General features: G+C 36.6%; 1 protein-coding gene across 1 annotated transcript; it reads right to left on the bottom strand.

Moving 5' to 3' along the window:
• Positions 1-12,562: 12,562 nt before the first annotated feature.
• On the bottom strand, positions 12,563-17,539 carry LOC106063393 (spidroin-1-like). The gene is made up of 6 exons (XM_013221749.2): positions 17,386-17,539; positions 16,752-16,905; positions 16,314-16,426; positions 15,457-15,629; positions 13,436-13,904; positions 12,563-12,886 (listed from the first exon to the last, which is right to left on the bottom strand). The coding sequence occupies exons 2-6, from the start codon at positions 16,861-16,863 to the stop codon at positions 12,761-12,763; spliced, it is 993 nt and encodes a 330-aa protein (XP_013077203.1). The 5' UTR covers positions 16,864-16,905; positions 17,386-17,539; the 3' UTR covers positions 12,563-12,760.
• Positions 17,540-23,333: the final 5,794 nt, after the last annotated feature.

The raw sequence follows: 23,333 nt of genomic DNA, 5'->3' as shown, positions 1-23,333 counted from the left end.
TTTAGACAAGACTTTAACATCATTTTTGTTATTTAACGCATAATAAAACAAAACAGATAGATTCGTTTTCTAGGCTTTGGTTTATTTATTCTTACCCATCTACGTATCAACTTGATAGAGTCGTGATAACTAACCTAACCCAACGGTACCACCAGCTTAAAGGATGAATAGGCTATAGGCCTATCAGCACAGTGGGTCTGTTCGGTCTAGGGGTACATTTTAGAAGCACATTTGAATGATACAAAAAACAATTAGGAACAAAACTGAACGTTTAGGACAACCATTTAGTTTCAAATTTTTACAGACGTTGTCTTTAAGTCTGGTGTTAATATGTTATAGCCTATAAAAGTTTATTTTGCAAAGGGCAATTTCTTATCTTGCTAGATTGCTATTGAAGTATTTCTGATAGCCTACATATAATTGTATAAACTAAAAGTAGTAACAAGCACAATAAAAAAAATACTTTAAAAAAAAAACAAAGCTTAATGTAAGTGTAGTTGTACCAATTAGTTTGGATCAGTCATGTAATTACGTTTGCAATAGATCTAGAGTCCTAGACTAACAATAATAAATCTGTGCGATTAATAATATGGTTAGGCCTACCAATTGTTTTTGTTTAGCACTATTTCATGATTTTAGCTTTCTCACTATGCTATGATCTTAACACTTGTCTAGACCAGTTGGGGAAAATGGGAGAGGGGAAGGGATATCTGGGTAGATTTTACTGTACTTGATTTTTAAAAGCATTTACAAAAAAAAAATGTAACGACCTGATTTCGAACTTGTGGTTCATGCCTCCTCGGGACGACGTGCTAACCACTCAGCTAGTGAGGTGCTTATGACCAGAGAAGATTGTATAGTTATATATTGTTTATTACAATTCAGAACGGCGACCTATGAAGGGGACTAATTCAGCTTATACCACCACTTCAGTCAAGTAAAATTTCTTTCCCTTGTTCGAGATACTAAACAAAATAATTAATTACCAATAATTAATTAGATGATTCACTCAGCCTTTGGTCGTCCACTTTTACGGTAAACGGATGTATGCAAACGCGACATGAAGCTCTTCAAAATCGACACTAGCAGCTAGATAGGGAAAAGTGGCACTCATTGGAAAGATTCACATGGAGAGCGAGCATAAAGGAAGGGTCCCGGATTATAGATACCATACATACGCGCCTGATGATTAGGCCTACATATGTCCAACCTGTGACCGCAGCTATGTATCAAGGATTGGCCACTTTAGTCACACAAGAAGTTGCAGAGGGAAAAGATCATCTCTTGAGACGTAAAATGTCACATACTTAGATGATTGGTTATTTTTTAAAAATGTATTCTTGTGTCTGCAAGTAAAAGAAACAATTGTGCACATTTTAAGCTTGATTCACATTGGGGTGAGGGAGAAATAATGTGTGCACACTTTTTACCAGACAGAGTTGATATAATCTTTGTAAAAAATATTTTTAAAAGTATATAGAAGTCATATGCATTAGCCATAGTTGTTACAAGCAAAGTTGTACAGTAGCCAAAAAGTAATCTGGAAAATTAATTTGAGCACGATATACCTAATGACAGAGGTAGGTCTTAGACCGAGTAGGCCTATAATGTACCATATCGACAGAGGTAGGTCTTAGACCGAGTAGGTCTATAATATACCAGATCTAATAGAGTATGTCAATGTCAGGTAGAATAAGGTCTCCCATGTATATAGAGGAATATCCGCCTAATATCAGTTAAGGGGAATTCCTTGAATTAATCATATTTTTTGAGTTTTTTTTTTTGTTTCATTACTCAAAGTTGCAACCAAAAGCTATCGTGAAGCATTTCATTTCATTATATTAATATCTTGAAGACACACACGACAATTCATAAAGCTGAGATTCGTGTGTCAAGCATCTTGGTTAAATATTGTGCTGACTCTAATCATTCTCTGTGTTTATTCCATTAACTTTTCTCCAGACAGTTGACATTTAGAAAGGGGAATAAATACACACATCTAGATCTATAGATTCGTCGAAATAAATAAAACTAAAACTACCCAGACATAGTGAAAATACTCATCTAAAAGAAGCACTGATCATTAATGGTTTGTATGTGAGTATCCACAAGGCCAGCATAGGCTACGCCGTCAGTTAGCGGTCTGAATCAGTTACGGAAGAATCCTCAAACAAATCGTGTCTAACCTTTGGGGCAAATCTGTTCCCCATTAATCACACTTAGCGTTCCTACAGCAGGCTATATAATAGATCGTAGCAGACTAGCGTTCCTACAGCAGGCTATATAATAGATCGTAGCAGACTACTTTTAACATTTCCATAATTACACATTTTACAAGTTGCTGGAATGATTAGACGTTCATAAGCAATTTATCTTTGATTCTCAAGCTATCTTTATTCTTACAAAGTCAAGACATAATTGTAAAACTGGTCTCAATCAATTCTAATAATGTAATAATAAGATAATTAATTTCAAACAATTATCTTTTTACAGACTTGAATCATACTGGAAGGATTTAGTTATTATACTTATGAGGAAACTTGAAGACTATAATGATATATTTGCAAAGACTTAGACATTGTGGAGAATTAGTTTTAAATAATAGATTTGTTGATGTCAAACGCCACCATTCAATTTCATCACATTTTCTATACTATAAAATATTTCTTTTTATTTGGGAGGGGAGGGGGGAGTGGATCCAATGTGTACTGACACAGCAACTTTCGATGACATTGCCATCTGAGATCAAATTTTTAAAGATTTCTTTCCATTTCACATCACTTGAAGTATTTGAATTTCGCCCCTCATCAAAATGTTTTTTCGTGTTACTGGTGGCTCCAATATACAATGTTCATAAAACTTATTCCAAAAATATCCGATAGGTTGCGTTTTTTAGAATGTGTTTGAATTACGAGAATTGAGGAAATGATTTTGTGACTGTTTTTTTTTTCTGTCTTTCAAATAATGATGGACCAAGATCGAATTTGAGATATTTTTTAATTTGTTTTAATCTGATTTTTTCGTAACAAATTCGAATCTAAGGCTTAATTGGGTGGGGAGATGTTTTGTTTTATACCAATGTTTTTATTGGCAGCTTTTAAGATGTGCAATTATTTTTTTAAGTCAAATTCTCAGACCGAACTTTTTAAAAACGTATACACGCTCTAATGCACACAATAATACCCTATTTAATTTTGTAAAGTGTTTTTAGAAATGTAATCTGTGTTAGCAACTTCGAAACCATTATCTCATTACAGACAAAATAGTTGTATTTAATGTTTACGAAAGTCAAATGTGTTTCACTAAAATCAATGGAAGACAACTTCTTCGAATGAGCAATTATAAGGACTCGAAAATGAATTATGGGCCTTGGTTCTATACACAAAGATAAGCTATACATGATGAAGGAGTGCAGCATTAGAAGTGGAAACGCAGACCAGGCTGTGACTTAGAAACAAAACTTAATATTGTCACACGTCCCATCTGATTATAACGTCCGAAATCAAACCTGCAGGAAGTAGGGATGGGGGGCGAAGTCTGATTCGATCTCTGGTCCATCCTGATAACATTGTGGAAAAATAACTTTTTTTGCGTATGTTTGTGATTGCACATTTTAGCGTAACATTTAATACTGACCTGTCCACTCTCATCCACTACTTTTAATTTTGCATGTGTGTGTGTGTGTGTCCACCAGCCATTTATTTAACATACTCTCCACTTGAAATGTAAATTTATATCTTTAATTTGTGTTCCCACTGGATACGCCCGGCATTTTTATTACGAGTATTGCATAAATCAGTCTCTTCATTTTAAACAGCTTTCTGATTGATTTTTTTTATTAATTTGGATAAAAAATGTTAGAAATGTTAACTGACATGATTTTAAAGGGAAAGGTGTTAACCTTAAAGTAGTGAAATCACATAATGATTTTGTTTTTCCAAAGGAATCCCGTTGTACGTGTCCGCACACGATTTCAAATAATCTTATAGTTTTATATCAACGATATCTATGTTGGTGGACAAAAAAAGAACATAAATATTCTACCTTATGACCATAGTCAGGCCATAGACAGACCATAGACAGACCATAGACTGACCATAGATAGGCCATAGATAGACCATAGACAGACCATAGACAGACCATAGACAGACCATAGACAGAACATAGTCAGGCCATAGACAGACCATAGACAGACCATAGACAGACCATAGACTGACCATAGATAGGCCATAGATAGACCATAGACAGACCATAGACAGACCATAGACAGACCATAGACAGAACATAGTCAGGCCATAGACAGACCATAGACAGACCATAGACAGACCATAGACTGACCATAGATAGGCCATAGACTGACCATAGACTGACCATAGATAGGCCATAGACAGACCATAAACAGGCCATAGAAAGACCATACAGACCATAGACTGACCATAGATAGGCCATATACAGACCATAAACAGACTATAGACTGACCATAGACAGACCATAGACAGGCCATAGACAGACCATAAACTGACCATAGACAGGCCATAGACAGACCATAAACTGACCATAGACAGGCCATAGACAGACTATAGACAGGCCATAGACAGGCCATAGACTGACCATAGACTGACCATAGACAGACCATGGCTCTTCAAAATAAGACGAAGTATTAATTAAACCTAAACCCAAAGTTGTTTTAATACAAAATGAAAAAGGTTTGAAGTTGTTTATGACAAAAATGAAATAAAGGATTTTGCCTGAACTAGACTGTCTGTCTATCTGTTTGTTTGGTATCATTTGTAGACACACTATTCCTGCCACACACTATCTCGGATCAATTTTTGCACAATTATTTCTTTTACCTGACAAAACAAGAATCAATAAAAAAATTTAACTAATTAGTTAATTAATTAGTGGTAATTAATTATTTTGTTTAGTATCGAACAAGGGAAAAAATTGTACTCGACAGATGTGGCAGTTTAAGATGAATTAGTCCCCTTTATACTTTGTGTAGATAATTAGATTATTGTAGCTTAAAAGTTTGAAACTAACACTAGATAGCTAGGAAGCCTTCACGAGCTGCCACCTTCTTTATTCACCCCCCCCCCTCCCAACTGGTGTAAACAAGTGATAGGATCATCGTGTATTCAGAAAGCTAAAAGTATGAAATTGCGCAAAGAGTAAATCTTTTTCTTTTGCAACTTCTCGTTTGACTAAAGAGGCCAATTCTTGATACACAGCTACGGTCACAGGTTGGGCATATGTAATCACCAGGCGGCGTTGCATTTTCACCCTTCTTTCTGTGTATGGCATCTGCAATCCGGGATCCTTCCTTTATGCTCGCTCTCCATGTGGCTCTATCCAGTGCCACTTTTTCCCAGCTGCTAGTGTCGATTTTGAAGAGCTTCATGTCACGTTTGCATACATCTGTATACCGTAAAAGTTGGTGACCAGCGGCTCTCCTGCCTTCTGTTAAATCACCATACAGTATGTCTTCTTGTGGAAGTCGATCTTCTGGCATTCTATGAACGTGGCCAAGCCAGCCAATTCGTCTGCTGCTGCTAACACAGTGGATGTTTTGGTACCCCACTTCTGCAGGATTGACCTCATTAGTTAATTTATCTTGCCACCTTATTTTAAAGATCCGCTTTAGGCATCGGAAGTGGAAGATATTTACATGTTTTTCCTGTCTATATCTATTACAAATTTAATTATATGATTGATCCAAACTAATTGATATAATTATTTTTATTATATCCTCCAATACATTTCTTACTTATGTCCCCTGTTTTAAACTCTTCTTATTTTAAACATATATTCTAAACCTTCGAAACCTCCCCTTTTACCTAACCCTTCGTTTTTATAAGTTTAATTATATTAGTCGGAAGGCCACTTTTTTTTTCATTACTGTATCAGGGTCGTAGCCTGTGGGTAATGCAAACTCACGAAGCACACTTTGGTTTTAGTTTAAATAAAATAGTAAAATATATCCTCTCCCTGTTGGAGGACTCCGCAGGTAAAACCTTGTTTCCTGTCGTGTTAGCCCTCAGGGAGACAGAGTTAAACTGAATCAAGGAGGCACGCAGAAAGGCCCTAATGAATTGACCAGACAGGATCCCACACAACATCAAGGCCAGGTGGATCGCCTCAATACCCAGAGGCCCTTACATTTCTACAGTGACGTCAAAGATTAAATGGCTGATTGATCGCTAGACGCTCTAGAAATGAGAAATTTAATTTGATTACATCCCTACCATAGTAGTCTAAGTGATTCATAGCAAAAACAAATTGTCCTACATTTAGCTAAAGCTTTGAAATTCATGTCAATTACTAAAACAAACATCATGTTTAAAAGCAGATTAATGGATTCTAAATGGTTTCTATCGTGTTATTTTGTACATGTTCATAGTTTCAAAGATTGAATTCAATGTTAGTCTATGGTCATGTATAAAGTTTTTTTTTTTTTAAATGGCTACAGTCATTTAAACCTCCATGTGCGGGTCTCAATATATCCAGATTATTTCTTTCATATTGTCGTTATTGTTTTGTTTTTTTACATTTTGCCTTAAAAAATTTCAAAGTCTGCACATTGTACTGGGCAGTGTAAAGTGGGTATTGTGTAGGCCTACTTGGCAGTATAAAGTGGGCATTGTTTACTAGGCAGTGTAAAGTTGGCACTGTGCTCTAGGCAGTGTAAAGTGAGCACTGTGTATTGGGTAGATACTATGCAGTAGGCAGTATAGACCATTCAGTGAGAAGTAAACAATATGTACTGCACATTGAGAAATTGGTACATGGTAGCCAGAGCAGAAACAAAATATTTTCTTAGATGGTATATTTGTTTTTTATTTGAGTCAAAAAGTTTCTGAATACGTAGATAAAAACCTGAAACTGTCAAATCTTTGTATTTAAACGTTTCCAGACTCTTAATAAAAACTCACTATACAGATATACACTATACACATAAATATTGTTGTCACCCTGCCTTGCACCAGTGCTTGTGGTACCTACGAACGCACTATTCAGTGTATCAAGTGTTTAGGAAGAGACTTAACTGTTGAGAACTATGGAGCCGCCTTTTGTGCTGCCTGAAGACTGTAGTGGGGACCTCGGGCAAAGCAGGGAAGGCTGTCGTTGGTCCGTATTCAGGTTTGGTGGAGAAAGGAGTGGTAGAATTAGGAACAAGACTCTTTGGATGTAGAAGGCTGTTATGTGTTTTTCCTGCTGAATAAACACACTTATTTATTTACTGTAGAACTTTGTTCAGTTGCCTGCCTTAGATTTACAACAAAATGAATGTACTGGTTCCGTACCAAGAGTTGGTTTTGTTGAGAGCATTTGTTCAGTTGTATTTTTCCCTTGAAAGCAAATATCATTTGAGTCATAGTTATAAATTATGAAAATAAATCTAGTTTGACAGTAACTGGTCAATGTGAGATATAAATCTAATTCGTTTCCTTTTAAATGTTCATTTAAAATCATAGCTTCTGACTTCTGATGGTGCTGAGTTCCAGTCCATCCCCCTTATACTCTATTCCTGCAGGTGTATTCAATAAGGACGTAAGTTTTAAAGTTTATTTCTGAAGAAACATCCGAAACTAATAAAATAAATAGAGATATACGTTTTGTAAATGTTATGACAAATAGAGATATACGTTTTGTAAATGTTATGACAAATAGAGATATACGTTTTGTAAATGTTATGACAAATAGAGATATACATTTTGTAAATGTTATGACAAATAGAGATATACATTTTGTAAATGTTATGACAAATAGAGATATACGTTTTGTAAATGTTATGACAAATAGAGATATACGTTTTGTAAATGTTATGACAAATAGAGATATACGTTTTGTAAATGTTATGACAAATAGAGATATACGTTTTGTAAATGTTATGACAAATAGAGATATACGTTTTGTAAATGTTATGACAAATAGAGATATACGTTTTGTAAATGTTATGACAAATAGAGATATACATTTTGTAATTGTTATGACAAATAGAGATATACGTTTTGTAAATGTTATGACAAATAGAGATATACGTTTTGTAATTGTTATGACAAATAGAGATATGCATTTTTTGCGGCCCTCGAAAGGAAAAAGACGCTAGTTAGTTTTGTGTAAAATGTCTGTCCTTCCGTTTAGATCTCGTAAACTAGAAAAGATAGTGAGAATCCGACATCATAATATTTTAGTCCATTCAAAGTTCTGATGCAATGGATACTTTTTCTTTTCTAAAAGCGAAAAATCTAATTTTTTAAATCACTTATGCAAGCATTTTTTTTTCATAAAAATACACCACTTAAACAACTATTAACTATTATAGATATGCCAAATAGATGGGAGGCTCCTTAGTCGGGGAGTTAACTACTTACCATATTTGTAACACATTTATGCCTATGGTTTTAGACTTTTGTCAAAAGAATTATTTTTTTTTTACATTTGTATTGCTACCTTATGTAAGTTCTGTCCTACTAACTACTACATTTACCTAAAACTAATGTTTACTTTTTTTTTAGAGAAAAAAATCTATTTAGTATTTAGTTGGACATAATTTAAAACAACAATTAATAAGTAGTTTTTCATATTATCACGTGAACAGCAGCGCTGCATTATAATCATAGAACAATTAACTAAAGGATTTATTTTTTTACGGAAATGTTTTTTTTCTTTTTTTTTGGAGGATTTTTGAGGATTTGAATAAGAGATTGACCCTTTACAAAACAATAAGATCAATTAGATATTCATTATAAGACATCAATTAGGCCAGGTTCACATTCACTTTCACCTATCCTTTGGTCTGCTGGACCGCTGGGGCACCACACAATATCTGTCAACCTTCTTTCTCCATTCTTCTCTGCCTTTTACCTGCCTGGGTGGACCACTTCGCGGGCCGATTTTTAGTTTGTGTTTCCACACAAACTGTCATTGTAACCTTGTTTGTAAATGTTATGGCAAATAGAGATATACATGTTGTAAATGTTTTGACTAATAAAAAAAATATACAATATAAATATATAAATACCGACTAGAAGGCTAAATTACGTTAAACTGTCTTAAGTTCGACAACAAAAGCATAAAAGTGATCTAACTTCCAAGAGTAAAACTGCCAGGCATGGACGATGAAGAATCAATTAGATCTCGAATGATTACATCATAAAAGTTGGGATTATTTACTTCTTATCTTACCTTATCTTATAAATTACAGACGTTACTTCAAAAAAGAAGATAATTACGTCCTACGCATTTCACGTGTCAATCTAGTCATGCATGTTGATCAATGACTCTGCTATGTCATTGGTTTTCCTGGCTGATTCAGGCAACCCATTCCATTCTGTAATGGAACTACGGAAGATAGAGCACTTTTACGAATTTGCTTTACCGTATGGAATAAGAAATTTGCCTCTATCTTTGTGTCTTTCTGAGTATTTCATTAGGTTGTTTTGTTGTTGTTGTTGTTGTTTTGCTATTTGTAAATTATGGTTTCGAGTTTTATGTATTATAGCAACTTTACTTTTTTATTCTTCTGTTCTGAAAGTCTCTAATCTAAGTTAGTGATTTTACTAAAGGTGTTACTCTTATCAAATTGGAATATTCGGTTATTATAAATATCACTGTTCGATTTGTATTTGTTCTAGTTTCACTATGTTTTCTTCAGTTGAGGGATCCCAAACAGAGTATGCATATTCTAATATTGGCCTAACTAAAGTTAAATAGAATTTACTTTACTTTGTAAACTTGTGTTTCTGAAATTACTTTATAAAGTTCAAGGCCTAATAAGAATCTAGATCTATATGGTTTTTGAAAATCAACATTCCACAGGCTTTCAAATATGAATTCTTGTCAAAAAAAAAGATTATTTTGTCTATGTCTAGATCTGTGTTTTTGTTAAGGTATTTGAACTATTTTTCAGAGAGCTCTTCACAAATGTAAGTTAAAGAAGGTGTAGGATAAAATGAAAGGGATGAAACTATGCAATTGTTTCTTTACCATTGTGATTAGCCCACTAGCGGATCCAGAACTTTGGAGTGGGGGGGGCGATTTTTTTCCAAACCCTAACCCTAACGCCCAGTAAACCCTAACCCTACGCATAAACGTGCATACAGCGCGCGCGCACACACACACACACACGCACACACACACGCACACACATATATATGTATATATGAGAATAAAAAAAGCAGCATTTCTCAACCTTCGGCGAAAACCAAAACAACTGGGGCAGCGCTATAAGGTTCTCTGGTGAAGTTCGGGGCGAAGCCCCGACGCCATAAGCGTTTTCTTGCCTTTTTGACTGCAGAAACGCTTTCTCCTGACAAGTACAGCCCATTATTCATCAATGGAGTTCGGGGTGAAGCCCCGACGCCATAAGCGTTTTCTTGCTTTTTTGACTGCAGATACGCATTCTCCTGACATCTACAACTCATTACCCATAAATGAAGTTCGGGGCGAAGCCCCGACGCCAAAAGCGTTTTCTTGCATTCTTCTCTGCAGAAACGTATTCTCCTGACATCTACAACTCATTACTCATAAATGGAGTTCGGGGCGAAGCCCCGACGCCAAAAGCGTTTTCTTGCATTCTTCACTGCAGAAACGCATTCTCCTGACCTAAAGCTCATTATTCATACTATTAAAAAACGACCTTTCGAATAATGTTGTACTTGAAAAATATTCTAATTTGAATTTATAGACCCATAATACATTGCAAATAAAACCGATTTGTTCCTTGAAAAGATAGGATACCCCACGTATTTAGATTTTTGCTTTGAGGATCGCCGCCGAAAAAAAACTTATTCGATAAATAGTATTCACGTAAACTCTATAATAAATTGTGAGTTATAGTCCCAAATTTATTTAGCTAGAAAAATATCAGATTGAGTAAAGGTTGGGAAAAGGCGACTATAAATGTATTTTTTTCGGTTTACAACTCATCTCAATCATGACTCTTATACTGAAAAATTTCGTTTGAATTCTAACTTTTCCAATGCAAAGTCTTTCTTAAAATACTTATGATAACTTCATGTGAAATTACAAAAACTCTGTCTGGAAATGGGAATGGCGGTAGAGTGAAAACGATTAATCCTCGCTCCTTTACTAATTTCTGCTAAAGATTGCATTTGGCATTAAAGAATAGGTATGGGGCGACTCGATATAAGAATTTAATTTATAGTATATATAAATTATATTAGTGACAGATTTTTTTAATTTTGTAATTTCTTAACTATAATACAAAAAGAAAAAGTATTGATTTGTCCGATGGGGGAAATGCGATTGCATGTATCGCCCCTCCCACCTGGTACAACCCTTTTTCATTTAAATTTTCTAATGATACAATTTGATATTAGAGTGTGGTACGACATATTTACAATGGGTCACATATCAATACGTAGTTTATATTATATAGATATTCAACTAATTTTATTCACAAACTATGATTCTCCACAAAAATAGGACCGCCCCCCCCAGCACTCAGAGGGCTAGAGTGGGGAGGGCAGTACATGCAATCGCCCCCCCCCCCCTCTCACCCCACCGAATCGGCCAAAATACCAGAAAGGGAGCGACATAATATAAAATTTATATATTAATTCAACTAATTTTGTTCACAAACTATGATTTCTCAATAAAAACGGACCGCCCCCCCCCCACTCAAAGGGTTTAGGTGGGAAGGGCAGAAGAGGTATTCGTCCCCTCCCCCCACCAATCGGCAAACAGGGAACGACATAATATAAAGATCGGTTAAAATATCAATAACAAGTTACAAGGATATAGATATTTAATTGATTTTGTTAGCAGGCTGTGATTTCTACCAATAAATTGGACCGCCCCCCCACTCGAAATTTAAGGGGGGGGGTGGGGGCGGGATTGATACCATCGCCCCCTCCCGACCCCACCAAATCGGCCAACATACTAGAGGGGGGGGCGAAATAATCTAAAAATAGGTTGAAATATAAATAATTAGTATATATTTTTAACATAAGTAATAAATTCGTATACAAATTGTGTGAATGCTATACTAAAGTTCGTCCGCCCCCCCCCCTTCGATCGCCCCTACCGCCCCCCCCCCCTGGATCCGCCAGTGGATTAGCCTCAAATATCTTTAAGCGTTTCATGTGCATTATCCATTGTTCATTCAAGAAAACATTCTTTTATAAAAGTTAGATTTAGGTAGTCTATTTTTAATGAATCTCAACATCCTTATGAGATAGGCATAAAGCTTTTAATCCAAGTTAAAATCATGATGACTCCATCTGTCTGGGAATAATTGAGATTCAATATTGTCTCTTCTATTTCAACTTTCGAACTTGCATACTTCATTCGATACAAGGTTTCCTTCAGCTTCCAGTGGTCTACACTATCTACATAGACTTCAAGCATCATGCTTTTTATCCCATTACGTCACGTACAATAGACTCTAAGTAAAAACATTTAATAGACTCTTAAGTAAAAACATTTAATAGACTCTAAGTAAAAACATTTAATAGACTCTAAGTAAAAACATTTAATAGACTCTAAGTAAAAACATTTAATAGACTCTAAGTAAAAACTGAAACAACAAATTAAAAACTGTTTTTGTTTGTTTATTTCAGTGTTCAAATATCTTTCGGAAGCATTGCTTTCTTCCCACAATCTTCTAGTGTTATATCATTTACATAGCATTCATTTTGACAATGGTGGTACAAAAAAAAAGGTCGACTTCTGACAGCGCATTCTTTAAGATCAGAAGTCGGTGTTGGTTGTTAAGTCACGTGGTTGCCTCAGTCTAGTAGTTGTAGCTGACAGTCAGTTTCTGTTCCCCGTTGTCGTAGTGGAGGGCACAGCAAGACAGGATTCCATTCTCACAGACATATTCACCATATTTGTCTCCAACAGCAGCGTCTGGGCAAACCTGTCATAGAGAAGGTTGTCATGGATACATAATATGTTATACAAGTAGCAGTTTATTGTGTTGTTGTTTTTTTTCTTATCAGGGAATATTTTCATTAGATACATATTGTAAAACGTGGAACGGAACTTCTTCACTATAAGTTCATCCTAGTAATCTGCTCTTTGTTTGTAAGTTAAGATCCTGTTCAAGCTTTAAAACGCATTCAGAGAGAGAAAAAGGAATATGAAGAAATCTGGTAGCGCCATAACAGAAGCTAAAGATAAATGTAAGACAATGAATAGTAGAAGATTGGAAGAGATTTTGATAATAAAAAAACAATGTCAATCAACTTCTAAAAGTACTCTATCTTCTTGCTATAAAGGTAAACGCTTAGAAAAGTGTAAATTGAACACACAATGATTATATAGTTTATTAAAATACATTGCAATTTTTCAACAATTTTAGTTTTTAATTGTATTTGTACATTAAACTAGAGTGAAAGCGAGAGAGAAAGAGAGGGAGTTATAAAACATAAGTATATCCTAAAACATCTGATATCTAACTACTTACAACGATGCCTCTGCCAGCCAGGTCTTTCAGGCTAGAGAAACCAGACAAGGTGTCAATGTTGATCTCGGAAGCGGTTCCAGGGGTGAGGCGGATGTTGGCAACGATGCCTGGTGCGCGCTCAGTGTAGATGACTCCGGAATAGCCAGCTCCTCCAATTGGGCCAGCTCCACCCATGGGTCCAGGTCCTCCATAACCTTGGCCTCCCATGCCGTATCCTTGACCTCCCATGCCATATCCCTGTCCTCCAAGGCCGTAACCTTGTCCGTCAGGGCCGTATCCTTGACCTCCTAGGCCGTATCCCTGTCCTCCCATCCCGTAATTTGAGCCTAAACCAGATCCATATCCACCGAGTCCACCTAATCCATTGAATCCACCGCCAAGTCCACCCAATCCATTGAGACCTCCGTAGCTTGATCCTACTCCTCCGTAGCCTCCGAAGCCTCTGTAAGGCTGAGCTGGTGGCAGACCACTGAGAACAAAGAAATAGTCTTGCAAAAAAACAAACAAACCAATACAACTAAAACAAACAACATTATTACAATTTTTAAAGACCAGACTATAGAGCTAGTCTTTACGGGGGAAAGTTTACATCCTGAACCAAATAACAGCAATACATTCACTGAGCTTGCCTTTTACAACTTTGTGGTCTACAGAGGAGAAGACTGTTCAGTGTCACTCGTTGCTAATCCAGATAATAAAGAGGGCCTTCAATGGCACACACAACGACCAACTGCCGCAAAGCTCTGTTTAGCTTCTCATTTATTACTCAAAAAATTTCTAAGTAGTCGACCTACGTAGCATACTAGCATACGCCGTTATTTTGCAGGGCCGGACTTAGACCAATGCGGCCGCAGTGGGTTCCACACTTTCAAAGGACCCTCGCTAATTCTGGGTGTAAATTATTAAATTAAACCATTTTATAACTTATAACAGAATTCCCGCGGCCTCCTGTAGATTTACCAGGAGCTCCTGAAAATCTCCTGAAATTGCAAAATATACGAAAAATTCATGGAAATGTCCGGAAATTATTTAAAATCTTTTGAAAACTCATATAAATCTCATGAAATATATAGACAATAATTGTCATTGTCTTGGTATTTCTTGATATTAAGCTTGATCTATGTAGGAAATAAACCTTTTTGTGGTATACTGCATGACTTCGCTACACGCAAGGCTCGTAAAGTAGTTCTGTACGTAGTAAAGAATGAATAAAATGCAAAGACGAATTTATTTTCTAATACAAACTCTTAAATTTCACTTATTATCCGTATCCCTACCCAAACTTGGCCCCGCAAATCCGTTTCGCATAGGGCCCCATAACGGTTGATTCCGGCCCTGCTATTTATTGACTGGTGAATACAGAGTAGATTACTTGTTCTCCTCCCCCCCCCCTCTTTTTTTCGCCGCTAAAACTATGTGGGGTAGAAATTTTAAAAAAGTGTGATCTTTCCATGATGGTTAGGTCCGGCCCTGCTATTTTAAAACGGGTTAATAATACTCTTTTTTTTTCGTTGGGTAACTCTAGACCGACTTGCAGAAATAAAAGAGTGATCTTTCCTTTACTTCTTGTCCAAACTCTTGAGCCATGAAGAGAATTATATATATATATATACTTCCATAGATAATGAGTTGTAAAAGAGATCTTCTATTAGGACCAAACATTCAATACGCACGAGAATATAGAATTAAGACAAATTGTATTTATCGATTACCTTTATAAACTGTTCGTTAATATCCACCAGTTCTTTACTGCCTCATTAAGAATAATAACATTTTGACAAAACACAGAAATTAGGGATCATTATTTAACTGTTAACCAATCCCATGGTTATACTATTAGAATTTAACAATATTTTTTGCTGAACACCAAAGTTTGAAATATTTTATTTTACTTAGAAGCTTATCTTCTGTAAAAACATATAGTATAAGTCGTTACTTCTTGGCAATGTATGTTGTATATGTTCTCTCTATTATATGTTCAATTTCTTGTTTGTGGTCCTTTAGGACTTTTAGAAACTTACGTATAAAAGGATCCAAAGTCCTCAGCGTAGCAGCCTCTCTCTGGTCTAGCCCGCTCGGTGAAAGCTATGGATACGGGGCCGCCGATGAGAGAGAAGATGTTGATGGAAGCTGAAAGACCATAACCTTGAGATCCGCCTTTGCCGTTGAGGTAAGGGAACAAGGCTGGACCTGCCTAGAAAAGATAAAATATCTCTATACATTATAACTGTTGGTGAGCCTGGGATTATTCAACTGAGACAACATTTAAACAACTAACATTCGCATCGCGTTTCTGATAAGATAGAGGCGATATATGTTTGTTTGGTTTTTTAAATCAAAGAAACGTATTCAAAGTGATCCTACTACAAGTCATTATAGTTAAAACTAAGACGAGTTTTAATACTGGGGGGTTTCCCTTTAAGTAAAAGTAAATAATCTCTAATCACTTAATCATCATAATTAGAATAAGACTCGTGTGTAATAGGGCTATTCTTAGCAAAATGCAGGTTTAAAATTTAACTTTCAAATGGACGCCCCTATCTGTATTTCAGGGTTTTGTTTGTAAAATGTTCCTCAGATTTTTGAAGATAATTACATCCCAGCCCAAACCTCCCGCGAGACGGGGGGGGGGGGGTAAGGGTGGCAGAGGGCAGGGTTCCAACTTGGGACCATAGAGACCAACGAACGATAGTCCAGAGCGCATAGGCTTGCCATACGATTAGACTGCCATCCCATTTGTGAGTTTTTGGCAGCGTTATTATTCTTTCTATGTGAACTCAAGAAATTTGAAGTAATCCATTTGTTTCTCGAGGCGTCTTTGTTAAATATGTTTTTAAAATGAAAGTGCAAGAAAGGAGATTTAATTTGCTGTTCTTACCCCGCCATAGAGTCCTTGTTTCTCTTTGATAGTGACAGCAATGGCGTTAACAATGCCTGCATTGGGCTTGTATTTATCAGTGAAGTTAACAGCGCAAGTCAAGGTCAGTGGTTCTGAGGACAAGAAGACAGTCTTCATTAAAATTAGTTAGCATCCAGAAAAGAATGGAAAAAAAAACTTGTTTCAATCCACTAGAAGGTTACATTCCATAGGGAATTTAATATATTATTAGAACTTTGAAGTTAATTAGAAGATTACAATTCATTAGAAAGTTACAGTTCATTAAATGTCATCATATATTTTTCGTTTATTCGAATATTTTATTTCAAATTACCTTAAAATGTGATGAGTGCTTGAAACGCTATTGCTCAAAATATTTCCCAAGCTTAATTAAACCTCAAACATTTGGATTGGACGCTAGCCATGGTTCGGACTTACCTTTGATGTAACCCTTGGAATATGGCAAGACTTGAAGCCCAGGTAAAAATGGTTGTGCACTAGCTAGACATAAGGCCAGGGCCACGAAAGTCACTAGTTGTATGGTTGCCATGGTTGTTATTGTTGTTTTTTTTTAGTTCAGTCTTGTGTTTACCTATATAGTGAGCAAAAAAAAACAAACTTTTTCAACATTTCATGGGTAATTTTTTTTTATAGTAGAGAACAGTGGCAATATTTTAAATATTTCAACTTGTAGGCGGTGCAATGAAAAATGTATATAAATATTTCTCCACAATATTAAACTCAATAAGTTGACAATAATGTTGATATTAAACTAAATCAATACTTATTTTACTTTTAATTAACTCGTGATAAAGTGTGTGTGTGTTTTAAATGTAGGCGCGAAGGTTTCGTTACATTCAACTCATGTTCACTTTATCAATAACTTCCTTGAAATGACTATTAACTTGCATGATCCAGAATTTTCGTCAGCAATAAAGAAATAGATTAAGTAGTAATATCCACCACTTGGCCTATGTAATTAGCACACAACATCCTGACGAAATGGGTTAATTGTTAACTTATCATTAATTTGTAAAACAACTGAAGACTAGAATGAGAATGTGGTATATACCTGTTACCTGGTTACCGGTTCTTGTTGCTGTAACATTGGTGTATGTCAGTCTTTGACCATTTATACCTCTTGGTACGCCTCACCCAACTTTCCTCGGCCATCACGATCTCATCTGTACAAGGTAGGGCCTGCCTTAGGGGCCTCCACAGTCATGAATCTTGAAGGTAGGACCAAAAAAAAACTCGACTCGGAGTTTCTCTCCTTATCCTCCCCTCCCCCCCCCCCCTGTCATCAATATTTATGTTTGTACAATTGATGCGGCAGTCTGACTGTGACGTCATGTCACCTAAATCTCCTGTACCTTTGTTGACATGGCAGTGTTTATGAAGACCCGTAAACAAACTAAAAAGCATGTTAGAGTTATATTGTCCAATCAACTGCGCCTGTTCAGTAGAATGTGATTAATACGTTTAATTACTAATCACCGACATGCAGGATTCACCTAATGAGGAGTGGACGAAACAAGTCGAGGGCGTTAGTTTGTAATTTCTACAGAAGAATGAGGTACTTGATGAATCGATGCGATCTTCACCACTTCAAACGTTGTAGCGTCGCTCTGTCTTCAGACTTCTAATATGGATGAGTACAACAAACTGTTTGGACATTGTCTTCAGACTTCTAATATGTATGAGTACAACAAACTGTATGGACATTGTTTGCTGTAAAGCAGAATTCAAGAAGATAATGAAATGATTCAATGCGATTTGTCTTTTTCATTCTTCTTTTGTAAATAACATTTCAAGAAAATATTTTTAAAACTTCACAAACGAAATAATCTTTCAATTTAGAGCCGGCAAATAACTGAAGAAGAACTAGAAGAAGAACTAGAAGAAGAACTAGAAGAAGAACTAGAAGAAGAACTAGAAGAAGAGGCCGACAGAGAAAGCGATGGAATACAACATCAAAGAATGGACGGGCCTGGCATTCAAAGAGATTCTAGTTAAGGCTAAAGACAGAGGAATGGCGAGAGACGATGGACAGATCACGTGTGATGACCCATTGGTCCAACAGACTAAGAAATAAGTGAAGAAGAAGGTGGTGACCTACTATTTATTATTTCTAGTCCTTTCATTCAAATATCTAGGTCTGCCTTACATGGAATGACCAATGTGTTGCGCTAGCAAAGAAATAGACTTTGATCATAAGTGTGATGAAACAAATCTGCTTGTTTATATAGCTTATATATCTATTGTCCCTAATCTCTTGGTTTGTGAAAAAAAAACGCAACCTAAAAAAACTATGGCAATATCAAAAGGTGCTAGTAGGTGTACCTGAATATTAAGCTTCCAACATGCAGCGAATTCAGAACAGACAAGAGATTAGAGTCTTACAACGATAGGACCCCATGATGACATGCTATCGTAAAAAAAAAGCAAGCTAAAAATCTATGGCCATATTAAAAGGTCTACGGGGCTCGCAAAGAGCTTCCTTCAGGTAACAGTACCAGGGAAAAGAAGAAGAGGCAGAGAAAGCGATGGGAGAACAACATAAAAGAATGAACGGGCCTGCCATTGAAAGAGGTTCTAACTAAGGCAAAAGACAGAGAGGAATGGAGAAAGACGCTCGACAAATCTTGCATGGTGCCCCAACGGTCCAACAGTCAAATGGATAGGTAAAGGTAAAGGCAAATATCTCTATATACCGTATTTCTTCTAGTATTTTATAAGACCAAAGGATATTATGTTATCAAGCTCAGATAGCTGATTTGTTAGATAGCAGATTTGTGAAATAGCAGAGTTGTTAGATAGCTGATTTATTAGGTAGCTGATTTGTGAAATAGCAGGGTTGTTAGATAGCTGATTTGTTAAATAACTGATTCGTTAAATAGCAGAGTTGTTAGATAGCTGATTTGTTAGATAGCAGAGTTGTGACACTATTTTGCTTAAGAACAAGTGTGTATTCAAAGTTGGAGCCCAATTACAGGTATCGTATCCATCCCTAGTAATGTTTGGCTTCTATCCACTTAGCGCTGTTATATCAGGTCATCGGTACTTTCCTACCATTTCTTCTCTGCTGGCTCACAACTGTATGATTCCTCCGTTCTCTCGTAATAATTGAAATCAGCCCTCGAAAATCTATTAGGTGGGTGAATAATCCCAGACTTACATCGATCTAGTTCGTTATGTTCAAGTTTGACTCTGGCTTTTGATGGACGGGTGCCCCCCCCCCCCCACAGTGCTTTTAGAAAACAGAGATAGAATGGCTTCTATGAGTTACGTTAATGTTACAAACTACTAAAGAATTACAAATTGGCTGCCTGTATGTGCACTGAACTGTCGCTCGTTTGTCTCGATGGTCCACAGGGTTCAAACCCTGCCACCACCACCACCACCCCGGTCGTCCTACAGGACTAAGTTAAGTAAGTTCGTCATACTAACTATAACACTTACAAAAAAAAGTTTACTTTTTTTAAGAGAAAAAATCTATTTAGTATGCATATAAGTTGGACATAATTTAAAACAACAATTAATAAGTAGTTTTTCATAATATCAAGTAAACTGCAGTGCTCCACCAGTATCGCAGTAGACCTACACTTAACTAAAGGAATTTGTTTTTCTTGAGGATTTGAATAAGATATTGACCCTTTACAAAACAATTAGATCAATTACATATTCATTATAAGACATCAGTTAGACCAGGTTCACATCTAACTTCACATGCACTTTCACCTATCCTTTGGTCTGCTGGATCGCTGTGGCACCACACAAGATCTGTCAACCTTCTTTCTCCATTCTTCTCTGTCATTTGTCTTTGATAGAATTTCATTCTGATGTTGTCTCAGAAAATATTGAAACCTGCCTTTTTACCTGCCTGTGTGGACCACTTCGGGGCCGATTTTGAGTTTGTTTCAAACAAACTGTCTTTGTAACCTTGTTTTTTTTTAAACTGTGGGTTTACCTTATCTTATAAATTACAGACATTCCCTCAAAGGAGAAGATAATTACGTCCTACTCCCATCCATGTGTTCATCTAGCCATGCATATTAATTGCTAAGTCAATGCTAAGCCTAAGTCAATGATTTCTCTGGTTTAGTAGGCAATCCGTTTTATGTTTCTAATGGCAATAATGACTAGGGAAAGAGCAATTGTACGAAATTGTACGAATATTTTTTTTTATTTGGTGTCCTCAAATGAAATAGAAAAATAAAAATAAACTTCGAAATAAATAGAATTATGTAATGTATTAAAAACCTAGTGTCTCATATGTTAGGAGAAATTTGTACTAATGCTCCTTCTTCCCTAGCGCTATTAGAGCATGGAATGGGTTGCGTGAGCCAGCCAGGAAAACCAGTGACTTGGCAGAATGAAAGTCATTGGTTAATATGCATGACTAGGACATAATCATCTTCTTTTTTGAAGTTACGTCTGTATAATATCATCATCATCTCATCGTCTTTCCTTTGACTTCCTCATGGAACATAGGGCCTCAGTAAAAACACGGTCTCTTGCTAGTTTTTTAATGGCTTCCCAGCTCTTTCCTGTCCTCTCGGCTTCATCGAGCTTGCTGCGTTGCCATGTTCTTTTTGGTATTCCTTTACGTCTTGTTCCCAGGGGGTTCCTCTCTAAGGCCTGTCTAGTTCTGTTGTTGGTATCTTTTCTAAGTGTGTGACCAACCTATCTCCACTTCCTCTCTAAGATCTGCACCTCTATTTCATTAGTTTAATTAGATTTGTCTGCCTTACAGGATTCGCACAGCTTCATGTATCTCCTTTGTGGAGCTCTACTCTGGCCTCTAACTATGTTTAGTGTTTGTGTTTTGGCTCTGGTTTCTGTAACACTTTTTTTTTTCCATGCACAGGTTGTCAGCCTATCGCACAACCCCTATGTCTGGCATCTTTCCTAACAGACCTTTCCAGCTTGGTAGTACCTGCCAGGAGCGCTGAGCTCCCGCCGATATGGCTCTCAGGGTCATTGAGGCGCGCAAGCTGTCACACCACGACAAAGCATGCTCATCAGGTGACAGTCTGTATTATATAAGATAAGATAATAACAGTGAGGACAAGTTTCTCCTCTAAAAACAAAAAACAATTGTAGGCTATCGATTGCTGTGCGAGGCTCCTACCAATCAGAGACACTAGGCTACTGACTATAGTTTGCCTACGTCCAGGGCCGGTCTTAGGCCACTGCAACCTATGCAGCCACTGTGGGCCCCACGCTTTCATAGGCCCCGCGCGATGCGAATTCTATGTGTAAATTATTATATTAAACCATTTTAACTTAATATTAAAGGGTTCTTGGAATTCTCCTGAAATTATTAAATATAAGAAAAAGTCATGAAAATCTCCTGAAATTGTTAAAATCTTCTGAAAACTGATGAAAATCTCCTTAAAACAGACAAAATTGTCATTTTGGGGTGTCATTCAATATGGAAAACGCCAATCCTACTGGCGATTAAAAAAAAACACAAAAACGGCATTGTCAGCTTTCATTTAATAAAAATGTAATAATAAGCCGAATTTTAACCAAAACAAGAAGTTCTAATACTTTATTTACTTTAATAGTCACTGGCATACAAATATAGATTTTTATCTATCTCGACCTCTTAGAAAAAAAAAAAGCGATATTTTGTTAGTCGATAGTAAATCTAAAAGGCAGATCTGAATGTTTATCGGCTTTTTGTTGGAAAACTACTATCTACTGTAGATGGCTTGTAAAGTTAATTTTTGACAGTGATTTTGTACTTATTAAACTATAAATAAAATGCAAAGACGAATTTATTTTCTAATACTAAGTCTTAATTTTCACTTATTTATCCTTATCACAACCCAAATTAGGCCCCGCAAAATCCGTTTCGCATAGGGCCCCGCAACCTGTAGGACCGACCCTGCCTATGTCTATAAGGCCGGCCCTGATGTTACTTTGGTTAAATGTGAATATTCGTTTGCCATAAATCTCACAGCTCTATGTTTAGACTATTCTAGTTGACTTCTTAGGCCTACAATATAATCTACGACGACAAAAGGAAGTGGACGTTCTAGATCTACTGCATTGGACCGATTCATAATTGATTGGATCTTCCAAGGGTATTAATGCCTAGTGCGGCAGCAAATTTGTATGCCCTCTAAATAAAAATAATAAAGAGGTTGAAAATTTGTTTTTAAAAAAAATGTATTTTAGACGTTACGCCCTACTCTTTACAAGTGACTTACTTTGAACATCCCGCTCCGTTTGGCGAATTGGGCGGCAAGCTGTCTCCACAAAGATCTGTTACTGGCAATGTCTGAAGCCTCTTCCCACCTGGTGCTCACTGCTTTGAGGTTCTCCTTGAAAGTCTGGCGCGAAGTTATACAAGCACGTCCCTGTTTGCGCTTTCCTCTTATTGGCCTCCATGTCATCGCAACTCTTGGTATGCGTAATTCATTTTGTCGGAGAACATGTTATCTTGTTCGTGATTTAACAAAAACAAAAATAATGGACAAAAATATCTTTTGTTCTATACATGAAAAAACATAAGACACAGCATCCTGTGGCATTTTACGTCTTCAGAGACGATCTTTTCCCTTTTCAACTTCTTGTGTGACTAAACAGGCCAATCCTTGATACACGGCTGCTGTCACAAGTTGGGCATATGCAATCACCAGGCGCCGTTGCATTTTCATCCTTCTTTCTATTATTGTTGTGTATGGCATCTGCAATCCGGAACCCTTCCTTTATGCTCTCTCTCTCCATGTGGATCTATCCAGTGCCACTTTTCTTTTTTCTCAGCTGACAGTGTCGATTTTGAAAAGCTTCACGTCACGTTTGCATACATCCGTATACCGTACAAGTGGACGACCAGCGACTCTCCTGTCTTCTGTTAGATCACCATACAGAATGTCTTGTGGATGTCGACCTACTGGCATTCTATGAACGTGGCCAAGCCAGCCAATGCGTCTGCTGCTGATAACACAGCGGATGTCCTGGCACCCTGCCCTTCGTAGCACTTCCTCATTGGTTATTTTATCTTGC

Source organism: Biomphalaria glabrata, chromosome 5 (assembly GCF_947242115.1).
Source record: "Biomphalaria glabrata chromosome 5, xgBioGlab47.1, whole genome shotgun sequence".
Classification (NCBI taxonomy): Eukaryota; Metazoa; Mollusca; class Gastropoda; family Planorbidae; genus Biomphalaria; species Biomphalaria glabrata.
This window is presented reverse-complemented; position numbering and strand designations above follow the sequence as displayed.

Bases quoted from the DNA above. Each gene is read 5' to 3' on its own strand.
- LOC106063393 (XM_013221749.2), bottom strand. From the start codon at position 16,863: ATGGCAACCATACAACTAGTGACTTTCGTGGCCCTGGCCTTATGTCTA. The intron at 16,427-16,751 runs GTAAGTCCGAAC...TCTTGTCCTCAG, and splicing joins TTCCAAGGGTTACATCAAAG to AACCACTGACCTTGACTTGC. The intron at 13,905-15,456 runs GTAAGTTTCTAA...CTTTGTTCTCAG, and splicing joins GACTTTGGATCCTTTTATAC to TGGTCTGCCACCAGCTCAGC.